At 51.9% G+C, this 18,448-nt stretch overlaps 1 protein-coding gene across 10 annotated transcripts in view; it reads left to right on the top strand.

Annotated features, from left to right (window-relative positions):
• Dab2ip (DAB2 interacting protein) overlaps positions 1–18,448 on the top strand; it is a 173,154-nt gene that overhangs the window by 130,789 nt on the left and 23,917 nt on the right. For 8 of the 10 annotated variants that reach the window (XM_013345903.2, XM_026789777.1, XM_026789791.1 and 5 more), the window contains one exon: positions 17,708–17,861. In XM_013345903.2, the coding sequence (XP_013201357.1) occupies positions 17,708–17,861 (154 nt within the window). Of the gene's footprint in view, positions 1–2,477; positions 2,688–17,707; positions 17,862–18,448 lie in introns of those variants that run through there. The other 2 variants (XM_026789796.1, XM_005345977.3) reach the window with 2 other exon arrangements.

Raw genomic sequence — 18,448 nt, 5'->3', positions numbered from 1 at the left:
TGAGGCACACCTGCCTTCAGATGTAGTTGGGACATTTGTGCAGTGACTGAATATGGGGAGTGGCTATCTTGCTTTTTATTGCATGCACAATCATGAAACTGGGGGTAGACGGTCTGGCTCGGAGCCAATGCCTGGTGCTTGGACAGCAGGCTCTATTTGCTCATTTCCTGTTGGCTTAGCCACTATGGAACCAGGGGTGCCTTTACTGGTCCCATTTGTAAATACGTTGTCACCTCTTCCTGCTAGGAAAGGTGGGAGGTAAAAAAAAACCTGGGAGGTAAGCCTGTACTCCAGAGGAAGACCATGGCTGACTAGGAGCTGCCAGGCCATGTATCTTGAGGGGTGGGCAGGTTCCTGTGTGGCCAGATGGGGTGGTGTTGGCCCACCATGCCCAGAACACAGTCAGATACAGAACTGGGGCCCAGCAAGATGGAGTAAGATGGGTACCCTAAGGTTGGAGTCACCTGGGACCAATAGGACAGCTTCATCACCAGCTTGCCCCTGTAGAGTCCTGAGCACTCTAGGTCAGACTCTAGCTGTCATGGACGAAACTGGAACCTGTGGTGAGTCCAGGAGGGAATGGCCTTGGCCAGGGGCCTTCCCTACTAGCCCTTTCGGTCTCTGTTTCCTTTGGGGACTTGAAGTCCAGGAGTGAGGGGAAGCTCTAGATCCGCCCTTCTGCCTGTGGCTCTAAGGGAAGGGGGTTGACCCCATAGTGCTAGAAGACTAGTAAGTGGAGCCTGGGGCTGTGGCTTGCCTTTGTGGTGTAGGAAAGGGTGAACCAAGCAAAAATGTCTGGTTGACTAGGAGTCCCTTCACATGACTACAGCACTGCAGTAATGCATTTTAGTGAGGCTGTATGTGGTGTGGTGAGGATGGGTCTTCACATTGGGCTCCTGTAAATATCTGGTCACCACTCACCAGCTTGCCTACATCATTCCCTTTAACTATCTCCTTGCCCTCTTGGCCCAGCCACTTTCTGCAGTAGAGAAACCATCTCAAAGTGAAAAGACTGGGACCCAGGAGCTACCCACAACAAGGAGTACAAGGAGTTGAGCTGCCCTTGGTACCAGAGGTCCTTCTGATTGGAAGTGGTGGTAGTGCCTCTAAGAGGGAGGGATGTTTGCCCTGGCTGTTCTTCTGGTTGTGCTAGTATGAGCTAGGTGGAGCTGTGTCCCTCTCACCTCTCTCCTGCAGTGAGTGCCCATCTGAATCCACAGTATACTTTTATTTTGTTTTGTTTTGTTTTTTTTTGTTGTTTTTTTTTTTGTTTTTCGAGACAGGGTTTCTCTGTGGTTTTGGAGCCTGTCCTGGAACTAGCTCTGTAGACCAGGCTGGTCTCGAACTCACAGAGATCCGCCTGCCTCTGCCTCCCGAGTGCTGGGATTAAAGGCGTGCGCCACCACCGCCCGGCCACAGTATACTTTTATAGCTCAGCTATAGTTGGAGGGTGCTGTTGGGATTGCAGGGAGCCTGGAGGGAGGTTGCAAAGGCACATGAGGACCAAGCCAGAGTTCTCAGCCCCTCATTCCCTCCAGATTGTCCCCATCCCTACTACTTCACCTCTCCCTGTTCCAGCCTGCACTGGAGGCCAGCCACAGGTCTCAAGCCAGTTGAAACAGAAAGCACCCGGCCTGGGAAGAGAAGGGAAGGGCCTACTCCAGGCCTGGGAGGTGGGGCCAGAAGAGAGTGCCCTGGAGCGTGCAGCTTCCTGGGTGGAGATCTGGACTGCTTGGGTGGAAAGAGGGCGGAGAGGTACCGGGATTCCCTCAAATTTGATGCTCTAACTCCTCCTTAATATAGCTCTGGCTGGCCCTTCTCAGACCAGCTAGGAAAATAGGTTCATAGATTCCAAATGCCTATCGAGTTTCTGCTTTTTGGCAGACACTGCTCAAGGTGTTCTGGGCTTATTGGGCTGGACTGGTTAGGTTCTTGAGGGAGGGGGAGACTACAGCAAAAAAAGCAGAATGACCTCAGATCCCCGCTATGAAGAAAATGAAGCTGGGTGATAATGGACGTGGGGGTGGAGAGTGGGAAGGCCCTCCCAAGACTGATCTTTTGATCTGAGACCAGAATGCATCCAACTGGGACTGCTGGGCATTGGCTAGCGCAGAGGCCCAGGGGCGGGACTCCAGAGGGCAGAGCCAGCACTCCAGGGGAGGTGCTTGCAAGAACCTCTGAGCCAAGGGCTTCCTGGAGTTGCTACTGCTAGTCCTACACCCGCAGAGACCCTGGGAGCTTGCTGCCGCGGGCTAGGAGAAGCTGTTTACTTACAAGAACCCTTCTGACTTCTTGGACCTGGAGGCCTTGTGGTTACCTGTGTGGAAGACTGTAATTTTCCTCTTGTTCTTTGGGGAACCCGGAAATCTCCAGATGTTGTCGACTCTATGTGTTTAAGACATTTGGGGAGTTTCAGTGTGGAAGACATGGACTCAGTTGTGCTCTGTGGTAAGGGGGAGCCTTTCGGGTTTACCTCTTAGATATCCACCCTGGCCACCTGGGTCTACACAACCCTTGGGAATGGGCCTCTGTGGCCTTGGACTCCTCAGTGACAGCCTTGGCAAGATCCTGTGCCGGACTGGAGGTGCCACTCCCTGGAGGCCCAGCCATCCTCGGAAACCTCATCTGGCTCCTGGGCCTCAGGTACCCAGGTCAGCAGAGGGGCCTACACTCCTACCATTGCCAAGGTCTGTGCCTGGACGTGCAGGGAAGGAAGAAGAGGACACAGGTTTCTGTTTCCTATCCTGTGCATTCAGCCAGGTGTGGGGGCTGGGCGGGCCTGGAGACTGAGGGGCTAGTTCTCCTTGGAGGTGTGTCACTAGGAGAACTGGTCAGTGAACTGCAGTGGTGAACTGAGGCCTAACCAGACCTCTCCATATACGCCTGCTCTCACCAGAGAGGGGAAAGGGGGAGGGAGAATAGGGGTGGGGCTAGGGCTGCCGGGTAGATTGCTCCCATGCCATTGCAGCCAAGCCCTGTCCTTAGGGAACAAGGACCTGGAAACCAGCAGGTGCCCCATGCTCTAGCTCTTGATTCTGGCCCAGAGAAGCTGCAGTTTGGGAAAGTGACCTCTGAAGAAGGGACTCTAACCAACTGCTTCCTGGGCTCTCAGCAAAGCTGCCCACTCCCCAGCCCTGTGGTTCTTCCTGCCTCTGCCTCTTGGAAACAGATTTAATGAAGTCTGTCTTTATTGTTACATCTGTAAGAGAAAAGCTTTACTTCTGTAACTTGCGTTGATCCTGACACTAAGGGCCACTCTCTTCTTTTTCTGCTCGAGCAGAGAACATCAGAAGGATGTTGACTTTCTTAGTACTCTGGAGTGCAGCACCCTTCTGTATTCCAGCAGTTAAATCGAACTGCTACATGTGCATCCATCAGTCCCCAAGGATGGAGCCACTAGGCCCCTGCAGCTCTGAAGCCCTCCCTTCTCACCTGAGGGAAGGGACCGGCAGACTCTGGATTTCATGTCTTTCTGAGTTTGGTTTCTTGGCTACTCTGGTCCTTGATTTGCTTGTGCTGGTTTATTAATAGAGTTTACATCATACCAAACACTCTTAGACAGATGCAGCAGCCATAGACTCTGGCCATACACAGCTTCCCGTGTGGTAAGACAGAGGTAAAAGTAAGTAAGCGACACCCGCCTACAAGTCGGGGACTGGCTTTGATCAGTGTCTGACCCCCGTGTCTCAAATAGGACTTGGCACATAGTTTGCACCTGGTAAATATTTGTTGGCTGAACGAGCAAGATGCTCCCAAGGAAACAAGCCAGGCATGTTGCTGAGGAATGATGGAGGCAGGACAGGGCCTGACGTGGAGTAAGGAGAGATGAATTCCAAGAGAGGACAGGCGCCATGTAATTCGAAAGTGGGGTAAAGTAAGAACTCTTCTTGCAGGTGCAGCATCCTCAAGGCAGGTGGGGCCCAGAAGCTCAGGGCTAGCTTCACTAGTAAAGAGTGAAGCGTTTTTAGAGCAGATGTAGGCCTTCCCATTTGGGGAGGGGTTCAGAGTTCACCTGGTCCTACTGCAGAGTCATCCAGGAGTCACTGGAAGGTTTTTGCTGTTGTTGTTTTATTCTAACTTTATTTAACATGTGAGTGTTTTTCCTTCATATATGCACCATGTGTCTGGTGCCCACCTAGGTCAGAGAGTGTCAGATCACTTGGAATTGGGGTTGTGGATGGTTGTGAGCCACCATGTGGATGCTGGGAAATAAACTTGGGTCCTCTGCAAGAGCAACAAGTGCTCTTAACCATCTCTCCAGCTCTCATTGGAAGGTTTTCAGGGTTTCACCTTCCTGAAGAGTCCTCTGATTTGTAGAAGAGTGGGGAAGTCTAAGGCAGGGGCAGCTCCTGCTGGAGAGGCTAGGTTGGGGAAAGGGGTTCTTTTAGGCCTGAGGTTCTCTGGGGCATGGAGAAGGGTGGGGATGTGCCTCACCCTTGAGCTAGGAGGCTGGAGCTCCAGGGAGGATGTAGTGCAAAGTTGGAGTTGTGAGCACACTGGGGTATTTAAAGCTGGGGGGCATGGATGACATCACCACAGGGAAGCAATTTTTTCTTCCAAAACCAGAGCCCTGTGAGCCTAGAGGAAAGTTAACACAAAGACTTGTGAAGGATGGGGGTCCTGGTGTCACAGGTGCTGTTGGCTGTTGCAACCCTAAGGCCTCTGGTGATCAGAAACCTGATAGGGACAGAAGCTGTCTCAAAGCCTCACCAGCATGCTTCAGGAAACCTAGCCCTCCTCAGTGGCTTCTGCATCCCCCAAATGTCAGCAGCTTTCTGGGGCTCCACTCATCTGCCCTGCGTATGTTTTACTTTTTCAGATTCCTGATGACTCTCCTGACTCCACTGATTCTTTATTCCCATGCTTTTCCCTGGACCCCAGGCCCTACATCTGGGCCTGCTGGGTCTATGACCTCTCCAGGGTATTTCTCAGAATAGAGGTAGACTTCTTTAGGCTAGAAATTTTTAGGCACATTGTGAGGCCTCTGTCCCAAGGCCTTGCTGGCTCTGGGGAGAGTTTAGACTGTGTTTTTATTTGTTGGGCAGGGTTAGGGACAACTTGCAGCCTAGTGGGTTCTCAGTGCCTGTTGAATGAATAGCTGAAGTGTTTGTGTCTTTCGGGGTCCCATTTGCTTGGTTAAATGCTTTTTCTGCTTTGGCTAGCTGTTTTTAACCTATTCTGTCTTCAGTTGAGGGGTATGTTGTTTAATTTTACATACAAGGAAACAGAAGCCCTAGAAACTACAGGGCTCGCAGTTGCTAAGAAGCATGGGCAGAATTGTAGCTGAGGCATGCAAAAGCCCTGGGTCTCCTGCTGCATTGAGAATCGGCCATGGACTGTGCCAGGACTGGAGATAGTCCTGCTGCTCTGGACCTAGTCACTCGGGTACTGCGCCCCCCCACCCCCCAATCAGATGCATCAAGCTTTAAGGACCTATAGGCCTCAAGCTTGGTGGGCCTTGGGGTGTTTGTGTTGTGGGGACCCCTAGCTATTGAGGAGGCTCTGTGTGCAGCAGCTGTAGGTTGTAGGCTGCTTGTGTGGCTGTGGCGCGAGCTAGTTGGCGATCTAGTTGATCTCACAAGCTGGCAAGGCACCTAGGAAGGGGGTGGAGCTGAGATCCAAACTTCAGGTATGAGACAGGTTCTACCATGGGAGTGAAGCCTGAGGTTGCCTCCTAAGAAGACCGCCAGGCTTAGGGCCCCTTCCTTCTTGCCCTCTGCCTACTCAGTGGGCCTCAACTGGGCCTGAACTCCAAAGTGGGCTGTGTGCTGCTTCAGAGAGTTTGACTAGATCTCATCCTTTCTCAGGCTTCATTGTCTCCAGGGAAAGGCAGTCATCTCAGCCATCCTGCTAGGGATCTCTGAAAATTCTTTCCCAGAGCAGAAATGGTTTGCCCACATCATTACCCTGGACGCTTGTCCCTCTCAGTGGGCTAACTCCTTCAGCCACTCTTTCAGGCCTCTGTGAAGTGCTCACTGAAGCCAGGGTGACTCTGAATCCTGGGAAGTGAATGCTATTTTGAAATGGCCCATTTTACAAAGGAGGAAACTGAGGGAGGCTTGAGACATGGTAGCAAGTGGTACAGCTCAGATTTGAATGTAGACAGTTATAGATCCTCAGACTGACTTGATTTCCAGACTCTGTAGAAACAGTGAAGCATCAAATCCTCGAGTCTTAACCCCTGCAGTGTGGGGCTCCAGGCTCAGGTGAGCCATACAGCACCCATTAAACCCAGTCATTCTGGGTCAGAATGACTCACCCTTCTTGTCAGCCTTCCCAGACGAGGTTCCAGGGTCCAGGCAGTTAAGCATCTTTCCATCCCTCTTCCCTTGCCCATGCTGGGGAGGGGGGTGGCAGCTGCCATTCTGTGGCTCTCCCCTCCATCCCTGTAGACAGACTCAGTGTTCTGAGTCTTGGGCTAAAAAGGACATTGAATCTCACCTGTTGCCTCTGTGGTCTACCTGTTTGTGGGGAACTGAGAACCTGTGTAGGCTGCAGACCATCCTCTTCCCTTTCCTGATGCTCTGCTTCTCCTGGCATTTGTCTCCTTTCGACTCCTGTCATAATGTAAGGTAGAGGAAGAAGCAGAAGAGGCCTCACAGGCGTTTGGGTTTCAGCCTGAAAGCCCAGTGGCTGGGCATGTTAGACAAATGATTTCGTGCCGCCCTTTCTTAGAAGAAAAGGGACTGAAGGGTGTGGATCTTGTGAGACCTAAGGTTGGAATAGGCAAAAGCTGGTCTCTTGGAAGGGACCGGAGGGTAGAGCTGGAGTCCTCTGCTCACACTGATCTCTGTAGGTCGAATCTGGGGAAGTCCTCTCTTGACCTCAGTGTTCATCTGGAAGGTGATGATGGTAGTGCCTGTCTGGGGAGTTGTGGGGCATAGAGCCCAGCGCCAGGAGTGCTGAGCCTGTGTCTGGTAAGTAGGATTTTTCAGAGCTGGCAGTGTTCCCCGCCGTTTAATCTCACTGTTTCTGTTTCAGATGCTTTGGGTCCTTCAAGTGAAGTTTAGATTTGACTCCTGCCTTCCCCCTCAGAAGTCTAAGGCTGCTAATCTGATGTGACTCATGGGCTGTTGTGTCATTTTTCCTGCCTCCTGGACAGAAAAGGGGATCTGTGCCTTTAAGTTCCCACAGCTTGTGACACTGGCCCTTTAAGAAAGCGTTACAGAGAGTTGGAACATGGCTTTTGTTTAACTAGCCATGATTGGTCCCAGTGGATGGGACTGGAGTGCTGTGTCTAGAAGCTGAGGGAGCACAAAACTAGAGGCTGGTGGGGACTAGCCAGTGGCTAGGTCTGGCCTCTGTCCCCAACTTGGTAAAACTTGGTAAACTTGGTAAACTCACCAAGCATGGTGAGCAGCCTTAGTGAAGGTTGGGTGAAGGGAGCCATCGAGCCTCCTTGTCCCAGGAAGTGATTGTCACAGGTGCCCAGTCTGAGAGGGTCTCAACTTTCCAGTGATGATGGCTCTACCCAGATAGTCACTACTGCCCGAGAACTTGGAAGCAGTTGGGATGGGTCTGTCTCAAGCGGGAAACCAGCATGAGTGCTGCTCCTGCAACTGCTGTTTGTTTCCAGGCGAGGAGGGGACCTGGTGGTGATGCTTTCTGCAGGTCCCTAGGCACTGTAAACAGGGAAAGGCCAGGAACTGCTGGGAGCAGTCTGATCGCTGAGAGCCCGGCCTTTGCTCTGGTCGTCCAGCTGGGCTGGGCAAAGCTGCGTTTTTCTCCTGCTTGGGCCTTACCATCTTCTTCCAGCAGCCTTGTTGTTACCTCCTCCCCCCACCCCCCTTCGGCTCCTGGGCTGTGTCTGTCCTGGTGTGTTGGCTGCAGCTGGAGAGCTCGTCAGAGACCAGATGGCTTTGATACGATGGTCTTCCCTGGAGCCTTCTTGTCTGGTGTGGCCCTCACTCCTTACCACACCGGGGGCAAGTGAGACTGTGCTTGCAAAATGCCTTTCCCACTATGTTCCAGGGTCACCTGGTGGCAAGGCAGGGTTCAGGGTAGCTCTTACCACCCACAGTTCCTATGGTTACTTAAAGTTGGTACATTTCACCACATAATTTCTGTAAGTTTGGTGAAAATCTGAGGCATCACCAAACAGGCAGAAGAGTTTGTAGTTGGAGCCATATGCCCAAGCCTCCTCACAGGCCATACTGCCTGTGACCCTGGGCAGAGCCAGTTTTCAGTATGAGCTGGAGATGGTGAATTCTTTTGTTTCTTTTGGTTTGGTCGTGTCGTGTCCCCGTGTCCGTGTCCCCCCCCCCCCGCAAAAGCATCTTGCGGTGTAACCTATAGCCTAGGCTAGCCTGAAACTTAATTCTTCTGCCTCAGCCTCCTAGCTGCTGGGATTCCAGGTGTGTGCCACCATGCTGGGCACTCAGCTCAGAAATGAGCCTGCCTTTCAGGAGTGGCTCATCTTTTTTGTTTGTTTGTTTGGTTTGTTTTTGTTTTTTGTTTTCTAGACAGGGTTTCTCTGGAGCTTTAGAGCTTGTCCTGGAACTAGCTCTGTAGACCAGACTGGCCTCAAACTCACAGAGATCTTCCTGCCTCTACCTCCTGAGTGCTGGGATTAAAGGCGTGCGCCACCACCATCTGGCAGGTGTGGTTCACCTTGAGTAAAGATGGGCTGCCCCATACAGTAGTTACCAGAAGGGTTGAGCAGGGCCAACCAGCTGCCTTGGTAAACACCTATCTTCTTTAAGCGTGTTTGCCTGAACTGCTGGGATGCCTTGGACTACAGCTTATGACAGACCATTCTGGTGTATCCAAGAGTCAGCTAGTGTGGATTTTGTGGCAAAGAGAGACTATGAAGGCCATCTTTAAGTCCTTAACTGTAGTGAGGTGCAGAAGAACCAAAGGGAACCAGTGCTTTGGTGCACTTCCTGGGTGGGTGGCTCAGCAGCAGATGGCTGTGTGGGGACTTGAGAGCACCTCCTGTGTAGCATGATTAATAAAAACCCAGAGACAGATATTGGGGTTCAATCTGAAGGCCAGAAAAGCAAAGCAGCCAGCCAATGGCCCTTACCTCTACCTCAGTCCAAAATGGCGATTCTGCCTCTAGGAATCCTCAGAATGAGACTGTGAGTGAGAGCTGTCTCCTCCCATTTTGTATTCCTCTCTAGTGCTGGGGTTAAAGGTGTGTACCACTACCGCCTGGTTTCTATGGTAAACTAGTGTAGCTATTAGGATTAAAGGTGTGTGTCACCACTACCTGGTCTGTAAGGCTGACCAGTGGGGCTGTTTTACTCTCTGATCTTCAGGCAAGCTTTATTTATTAAAATACAAGTGAAATATCACAACACCCCCTGCTTTTCTTTGATATGTTTTTGTTCCCCCTAAGGTTCTAGTCTTGTAGTATAGGAGCTTGGCTTGTCAGTTGGTACCCTCTTTCTGATTTGCTACCCATGAGTGCACCTGGCTGCTTCCTGCTGCAGCTTAGATACCGTAGCTCTGTTGCCCATGGGGGTCTGCAGGCTGGAGGGTGGTGTAAGGGAGGTGTTGAACTGTTATATTCCCTGCTCAGAACAGGTGTAGTGTAGCCACAGGATAGCCCGTGGCCTTTGTGTCTACTACTTGTGTCTCCTGAGGGGTGCTGACATGGACCTTGTGTGGCCACAAAGCCTTCCATCCCCAGTGGGAGTTGGCGTCTCAGTGGGCATGCTTATTTCCAGATGTGTCCTCCTTGAGCAGGGGTCTTAGAGATGTCTGCTCAAGATGACCTGTCTTTTTTAGCCTGTTTCTTGGTGGAGGGCAGAGCCAGTGAGGTTATCTGGGATCATTTGGCAGAGAAGCATTTTTAGGAGCCTTGCTGTAGGAACAGGGAGGAAGAATCTGAACTGAATGAGAGAGGCATCTTTGAAATGGCATTGGGTCAGGGAGAAGCCAGGAGTATCCGAAAGGAGCTGGAAAAGAGACCAGAAGGCCTTAGTAAGGCAGGGCATAGAGGCTACCAGATCTGACTACAGGGGCTCTAGACCAATAGCACACTACTGGGTGGCTTGTTCCACAGCAGTAGTGCCCAAATGCCAGCTCTTGGGCTCCTGGTCCACCCACATCTGCCTCCCAAGTTCTAGGATTACTTGTGGCACCCTTCCCAACACTGGCTTACATGTGATCAGCACCTTTAACCAGTTATCAGAAGTGTGGCCCAAGGGATTTAAGAAGGAGACCGTCCTCCGATTAACTGTCACCCTGATGGAAACAACCAATCATATGGCATGGCACCTGGGTCCTGGTGGAGAAGATGAGGCAGAAAGTGCTGTCTATGTCTCCACATTCCATCCTAAGAGAGGGAAGGCCCTGGAAATGAGGACTGGGGGGGGGGGGGTTAGTTAGACAAGATAAGCTGCCTCCTGTAGAATTCGGCTTGCTTTTTAGCCCATTTTTTTAAATTTTTATTTCATGATCATTCTCTACGAGCATTCTTATTTCCAGGGCCATAGAGGCTGTTTTTGGAAGTATTTGTGGTAGGGTTTGGGGGGCAGTCAGGAACCTCCACACTCAAACAAAGGGACACCTGGGCATGTCCTTCCTTGGCTGGGATCCATTGAGCTCACTTACAGAGGAGAGAGCACCTTGGCTAAGGCCTTGAAACGTCTCCAGACAGTGGAAGGAGAAGATGGGGGAGGGGGGACAGGGTGACAAGCTGAGGTGCTGCCAAGATGACTGGGGTCAGAGCCCTAAGTGTCCTGTGTGGCATGCAGGGACATTGGACTCTGTGGGGATGCAGGTGTAGACCCTTTCCCCAGGGAGATGGAGGCAGACTGAGCTCAGAAATGCCTTGCTCTCTGATGTTTCTCAGTGGCAGACAGACCTGGAGTTTACTCCTGAGGACCAGGTCCTTGAGGACCAGGAGCTTAAGCAGTGGCGGCCACTGGACCTCAGCTCTCTCTGGAATTACTCAGATCTCATCCTGTCCAGCCAGTGTTCTTAGGTTCTTTTAAAATTCAGGACACTTCACTCTTCTACTGGGGTTTATGAATGTTTAAAAACTGCTTTGTGGTCCCCAAAGTAATTTGACAAGTCTGACAGCTATTGATTAAAAACCCAAAATTATTCAGGCTGCAGGATGACGGGGGCTTAGATGGAAAGTTTTTTGTTTTTGACCTATCCCCTCTGGAGGAATTAAGCTGTGAAAAGTGAGTGTGGTCCCAGAGGTCTGCCTGGTTGTGGGGAAGGTAGCTTGGTGTGACCTGCTGAAAGCTGCCTGCTGAGTCTTGTTGTGTGGCAGTCACTACTGACCTTGGCTCGTTTGAAACCCTGTCGGCTTTGGACGGCATCTGTGTGTGGTTGTTGGGAGAAGGCCGTGAGGTGATGTGTGTGCTAGGGTAAGAACACCTGGTAGGTGAACATAAAAGTCCATCCCGCGGACACCTCTGGTGCCAAGTCTAAGGCCCTATGGAGCCGGTCATGAGCTGTCCCATTTTGGGAGTGTTCTCTTCACATTCTCGGCCCTGTGGTGTGGGGTCCCAAGGGTAGTGTGAAGGCAGAGGCCAGGGCTTAGTATCTGTGTGAAGGGAGGCGTCAGCCAGCTGCATGGTGACTCTCTACTAGGTCCTGGACTGGGGGACAAGTTCCAGGCTTTCTTCTCAGGAAGCCTCCCAGGCTGACTGGCCAGCTTCTCTCCCTTTTTAGGGTGGTATTTGTCTTCTCAGTCTGTTCTCCTTCCTCTGTCTGGGATTCCAGCTGGGCTAGGAGTGAGGACAGGCCTCAGTAGCTAGTTCTCAGGCCTCACAGGGCTGAGGAGAGATGTTCCCAGCAAGGCGTGGCCCAGCTTATGTCCAGCACTTGATTCCCAGGAGGTCAGTGCCCTTGTCCTGACATGCTCCAGGACGTATCCAGAAGCCGTCTACATTGTGAACAGAGCTCCAGTGCTGCTGCCTGGACCTGCCCGCTGCACAGGTACCGAGAGGCCTGCCCGCTGAGGTCAGAGCCCTGCGGAGACCTAGAGAGTTTGCTGGGTTCCACTCGAGAACTGATATGACTTCTAGTCTTTGGGTCGGCAGCAGCTTTGGAAACACTTTGCTCATGTTTTTTCCCTGTCCCAGGCCTGGTATAAAACCCTGATGCATGCCTTCCTTCCCCTTAAATTAACTAAAGAAAGTTCACTGCTTTTAAAACAAAAAAAAAAAAAAATGAGGTATCTTGGGCATTTGGGCAGCTAAGACCAAATCTAAGCTAAGATCTGTAGGTCCTCTCCTACAGATGGAGGAAGAAGTAAGGGAGTTGAATGGTTAGAGAATGTGATCAGAAATCAGCTTGGGAAATGCCAGAAGGGCAGACTAGAATTGTCGTCACTCGACCCCTGCGTGGTTAAAAACTTGGTAAAGAGAGATGGATGGTCACAGTGATTGATGCCAGTTCTGGCACTGGACTTACCTCACGAGCACACCCTCTTGCAGTGTCTCATTTGACTTTAGAGTGACCCCCTTGAGCATTGTGTCCACGCCTCTACCAATAGAGAGTTGAATGATCGCCACTTAATGCTGCATTTGTCAGGTGTAGAGCGTGGCTTGCTGCCCGCTGGCATTTCTGTAGTATCCTGCACATGGGTGTGTGTCCTCCAGGGCTACTCTCTACCTGTATGCCTGTTACCCGGTAGTGCTATCTGGGTTAAAAATATTTTATTTTGTGCGTTTGAGTATTTTGTGTGTCTGGACACCACATATGAGCCTGGTACCTGCAGTGGTCAGAGAAGACATGGATCCTCTGGAAGTATAGTGACAGTTGGTTGTGAGCTGACATGTCAGTGCTGCAAACTGAGCCCAGGTCCACGCCGGTGTTCTAACCTCTGAGGCGTCTTCAGCCCGGCACGTGTCTTAAAGGGTCTGCCCGCACTGCTCCTGACCTTTCCTGCCCCATTTGGAGAGAGCCTGCCTGAACTGTAGCTGGCCTCTCCTGGTCCCAACCCTGTCCTGGGGCCTCTGTCCCTTTGAGGTTTGGATGGTCACCTTGAGCCTCAAGAGTTCCTCTGCAAACTCGCCCACCCATAGCTGTGAGCCCACTCCTGGTCCATGAGCTTTTCAACTATTTCGGTTTTTGTTTTGGGTCCCTCCCTCATTAAAATAATGGGGAATTTGCCTAACTTCTGTGTTCTTTAACCTTTTTAGAGAAAAAGATCAGAGTTGAACAACAGCTTGTGGGCTTTTAGGGAGGCTATCAGATAAGGTTGTGCCCCAGGAACAGACAATGTCCCCTTGTTCCTGCTTCTGGGCCTCACAATCAGTTGCTGTTGGGGCTAGCTCCGCCTCCAGCAGTGCCCCCCCAATGCCCATGCCTACATTTCCTGGGCCCTGGAATGAGGGTGTCACAAATGAGTCGGCACTGCGATGGCCTTTGCACTCGCTAGTGCCCAGTGTCTTCTGTGGGCTGACAGGCCAGGCTGAGGCTGGGGCAGTGTTAGTAGAGACACCTTGGGCTCCTCTGAGCTGTGGGGGGTCTCCTGCAGTCACTTGCTGCTGCAGATCCTTGAGAGGGTGCTGTCCTCAGGCCCAACAGGGCCTGTGAGAATTAAAGGAGACAAACATGGTGGTGTGGAGAGGGCTCAGGCAGCGCGTGTACCTGGAGAGGCCAGGCACAGTGTGGGGTGGCCTTTGAAGCCATACAGTTGCGTTAGACAGAAGTGAAGGCATCTTGGTCATTGGCCAAAGTGATCTTTGTTTTTTTTTAAAATATATTTATTTATTATGTATACAATATTCTGTCTGTTTGTATGCCTGAAGGCCAGAGGAGGGCGCCAGACTTCATTACAGATGGTTGTGAGCCACCATGTGGTTGTTGGGAATTGAACTCAGGACCTTTGGAAGAGCAGGCAATGCTCTTAACCGCTGAGCCATCTCTCCAGCCCCCCCCCCCCCCAAAGTGATCTTTGAATGTTTGGCCACTACCTTGGGTCTGGGGTTCTGAGGGGGAGGAGGAAATGGAGTGAGTTATACTCTGTGGAAGGGCAGAATCAGTGGTTGGGGAGGGGGAGATGCCATTGAGTCACTCCCTTCTTCCCTGCAGACTGTTAGGGCCTGGTCAGATCAGCTCTAAGCTGAGGAGTTCAGTGTAGATCAGACTAACTGGTCTGGCTGACCAGTGAGTATCTGGGAAACTCCTGGCCAGAAGGCGTGTGATTCCATCCCATGTGTATGGTGAGAGGGCCTCTGGTTCCTGGAGAGCCACTGTAGGGCTAAAGAACTTTCTGTGTTTGGAAAGGTCCAGAAGGGTCAGGATGGACCGAAACACTGCCACAGACGAGGAAATGAGCCTCTTCGTCCTCTCTGCTAAGATTATTGGGGTTGGGCAGCTTCAGGACACTGCTCTCGGGAATTAGCCATGGTCACCCTCTTTTGAGTCATCTTTGTCACTTCTCCTAGGGAAGCACCTGGACTCAGGAGGTCTGCCCTAGTCCTAGCTGACTTGACCTCCATCAGTGATGATTGAGCTGGGCTGCTGGATCTTAGGGGGCTTTAACCCAAGAACTCTTGAGGCTCTGAACACTGGAGCTAAGACAAACCCAGCCTACCCACAAGGAGTAGGGACAACAATGTGACCTGGCTAATGTCCCTGATTACTCTGGGATCTGGAAAAAAAAAACTTGCATGAAAGTGCTTGATGCTGGATGTTGAATTTGGTGGAAAAAGGCAGAGTAGCCAAGTGCTAGGGGGCTGCTGAGAAGACACAAGGAATCCCCGGGGTGGGGCAGCCCAGAGTGTGGGACCAGGGCTGGAACCTGAATCTCATCACAACTCAAAGGCCTAGGAAGTGAGTACCCATCTCCAAATCTTGCTCTTGCAACCCTTCCTCAGTATGTATCCAGTCCTGTTGTTCTCTGCTTGGGGCAGAGTCCCTCCTTTCTCAGATAGGAAATGGACCCAAACAACAATAGGATGGCAATCTGCTCACTGTCTCTTGGGCTTTTGCAGGTTCTATGAGGTGATATATGTGATGTAGCTGATGGCCCAGTGTTAATCCTTTTCCAGGGTACTGGCTGTTCTCTGGTGAGGACACACACATGGCTTCAGACCTGGGCCTGTTGTAGACATATGATCTAGCTTCTTTGAGTACAGTATAGTCACACAGAATTCCTGCAAGGTTGTTGGAGATGTTCAGATCTGGGCTGTGGAGTTGATCCTCAGGTGGAGGTCCCAGCTAGAGACATTTTACTTCCTTTAGTGTCACCTTGCCAGAAGGACCAAGGCTTTGATCTCCAGTGACTACAGAGGTCAGGGAAGGAGCTAGATGGCCCTGCATTTGGTTGCTTTCCCTGCTTTACCCAACCTTGGTCAGCCATGGGTAGGGAGTGGTAGAGGCCTTTTGTACAATCCATCAGCCTTAAACACTGACTGCACTTGGCAGCTGAGGACAGGACTGGGCAGGTCTCCCAGTGGGTAGCCTCTGGCAGATCAAACAGCTTTCTGAGTCCACCTTCCCTTCTGTGAATGAAGCTCTTGGTAGGGCTGTATGCTGCTGAGCCAGCCAAGTGTCCAGTCTGTGCTAGTGGGGGCATAGTTAAGAACACCTCTCACCCGGGGTAGAATGGCCCAGGCAGGCATGCTGCTTACCTCCCATCACCTGAACTCCCTAATGAGGGAAACTGTGCCCACTCATTGCCCCCTTGGAACCAGGATGGTTCGGGGTGCTCATCTCCCTCCTTGCTTCAGGCTTCTTGATGCCATGTCAAAGGCTGGAGGTGAGAAAAGAAGTGACCCAACTATGTGTATGAGTGGAAGGCATGGTGGGGCAGAGGTGTTGCAGACACAGGACAGAACTGGCTTCCTGGAGAGGAGCTTCTGAAGCCATACGATGGCCCTGCTGGATCTACGACCTGACCAAATGACCATTCCCCTTACTAAATTCTGTTCTTCTTACCATCAGTCCCCACAGGCATACCCTAGTGGGTTGCAACAGACCAGCTCCCTCTGGACCTGTATGGAGTAAGCTGAGATTGTGTGTCAGGAACCTGAAGGACAGAGGGGTAGCACACTGACTCCCAGCTCAGGGAAGGAAACACAAATGCATAATCCTTCAAGTCTTGCCACCACCACCAAGGGCCCTGCTACCCAGGAGCAGCAAGCCAGGGAGCCCTTAGAAATATGCTCTGCTCCATGTCTCCTTCATGGAGCAGTCTGTAGGGAGATAGGCAAGCCAGTTGGGCTAGGCCAGTTCAGATGCCCTAAGGGTTCTGAGCGTCCTTCAGCCCTGTTTCTCCGGGAGTCTTCCCAGGGAGGCTCAGGCCAGCTGAAACAGTCTGGGACAGCCCGGGGAAGAGAGGGAGGCAACGGTTTTACAATCACTGGTTCTAGCCCTAGTTGTTTGGGATCTGGCCTTTGGGCTCCTCCAGCTCCAGGTTCATTTGAGCAGGCCCTGAATGATAAATTGTGCCTCACACTTCTGTTCCCAGCGACCAGAGGGTGATTCCAGCTCTTTGGCTCCTCCGTTTTCCTAACTGGGCTCCTAACCATATCTGGCTATCAGACCAAAGGGAGGAGGAGCTCAACTCTTCTTAGGCCAAGTGACTTCTCTGGCATCTGAGGCAGGAGGTAACTTCCGTTGAGTTTTGAGTTATGAAGACAGGTGGTTTGTGAGGTAGGCTGCTCACTTACGGCAGTGGTATGAGCCGGGAGTCAGATCTAGAGAAAAGCCTGTCTAAACAGCTAAAATCCCATGGCAGAACAGATAGACCATGGTTCACTTTTGTAATTTGGGGCAGCCCAGGAGAAGACAAGAAGAGGGGCCTTTAGGTCCAGGACAGGAACAAACGCCCATTTTAAACTCCGGAGCCCCAGTTGCCTTCTCAGGCTGTACAGGACCAGCAGCCCCCTCTGGTCCTGGGTGGTGGGTGTGGCAGACTGTCCCAGGCACACCCTCTGCTGTGCAGCCAGTGGGCCTAGGCCATGCCGCACACCGCGAAGGGAGTGCTGAATGGAGGAGCATGAGTGAGTTCCTGGCCAGCTTGGACCTGCCTCAGCTCCCTCTGGTTCTGCCCATCCCCTTGGAGCTCAGAGGGCACCTTTGTACTGGGTTAGACAGGCACTGTGAGAAAGTTAATGGGTCTCCTGGGGTTGGCTTAGGTGGCTGTTCTGCAAGGGCTGGGGAAATGGAGATGGCTTACCTGGGGCTGCATTAAGAGTTGTACATTTCTAATGCCAAGCCTACCGGAGCCAGCCTGGACCCGTCTTTACTTGATTATCAGGTGGCATCTTGGTGTCTTGTGTCTAGGCCTGAGTTGGGGTTCAATGACCATAACTTGGGCCTCAAAATTCATGGTATATGAACCCCAGCCTAGTGCCAGAGTTTCTGGTGCTGTGTAGAAAATTGAGGTTCCCTGCCTCCTGTGGGTGTGGGGGGGGGCAGTGCCTGAGAAAGGGCTTCACTGGCGGTGACAGTCTTGATGAATGCTAGGGCAAAGACCAGGCAGAGGGCAGGGAAGATGGCAAAGGCCTCAGAGGACTAGAAGGTCACAGCTCTTTCTTTCAGGTTTGTGAGGCCACTGAAGGGCCAGGCCAGATCCTTCCCCAGCCCCAAGTGGACACAGACTCCTCAGCAGCTGCAGTGTGGTGGGAAGTTCTGTGACAATCCTCCAGACCTGTCTGTTGAAGAGGAGAGTGGGATTGGGAGGAAGGGGAGCAGTGGGACAGAGGCAAGACAACTTGACAAAGGAATGGAAATCTGCTTGGTGCAGATATTATCAAGTCCCATTTGATGTTCCTTACTTCTGCAGGTCCCATCTGATGCCAAGGCTGAAGGAGTCTCGGTCACACGAGTCCCTACTCAGCCCCAGCAGCGCAGTGGAGGCACTGGACCTCAGCATGGAGGAGGAGGTGATCATCAAGCCTGTTCACAGCAGCATCCTGGGTCAGGACTACTGCTTTGAGGTAGGCACCTTCCACAGCTCTCCTCTGGTCACACGGCCAGGCTTGCTCTGCACACCGACCCCTCCACGAGTACTCAATGGCCTGTCAGCACAGGTTCTTGGGAACAATCTTGAATGGTCTTTTCCCTCTATTTCTAGGAAGGTTTGTACCCAGTCCTACCAACAGTAATCATGCTTTTGGGGATCCCTCTAGTAAAGGAGTGAGCCTAGTAATGACAAACCATGGGGCCTAGTGTGGGTCCTCCTGGCACCTGCCACTCTGTGCCCTTTATTCTTCCAGGTTAAGAATCCAGGTCAGGTCAGTCTGGATATGGGCTGAGGTGTCCGTGCCTGGGATAGGCCGGGAGGGTTGGGGCCCATCTTCTCAGTCTCAGCAGAGACTGTTACAGAAGGAGCATACCCTCCGGTGCTTGGGTGTAGGTCTGCCTTGTCCAGTGGAGCCTGCATTTGCTGGGAGCAGCAGGGTCAGTGAGGGCAATTCTGGCCAAACTCCCTCACCTCAGGAAAACACCCAGATACCGGTAGTGGCGGGATGTGTGTGTGTGTGTGTGTGTGTGTGAGAGAGAGAGAGAGAGAGAGAGAGAGAGA

This window comes from Microtus ochrogaster, chromosome 4 (assembly GCF_000317375.1).
Source record: "Microtus ochrogaster isolate Prairie Vole_2 chromosome 4, MicOch1.0, whole genome shotgun sequence".
Taxonomy (NCBI): Eukaryota; Metazoa; Chordata; class Mammalia; order Rodentia; family Cricetidae; genus Microtus; species Microtus ochrogaster.
Note: the sequence above shows the minus strand (reverse complement) of the source record. Positions and strands in the feature narration are given on the sequence as shown.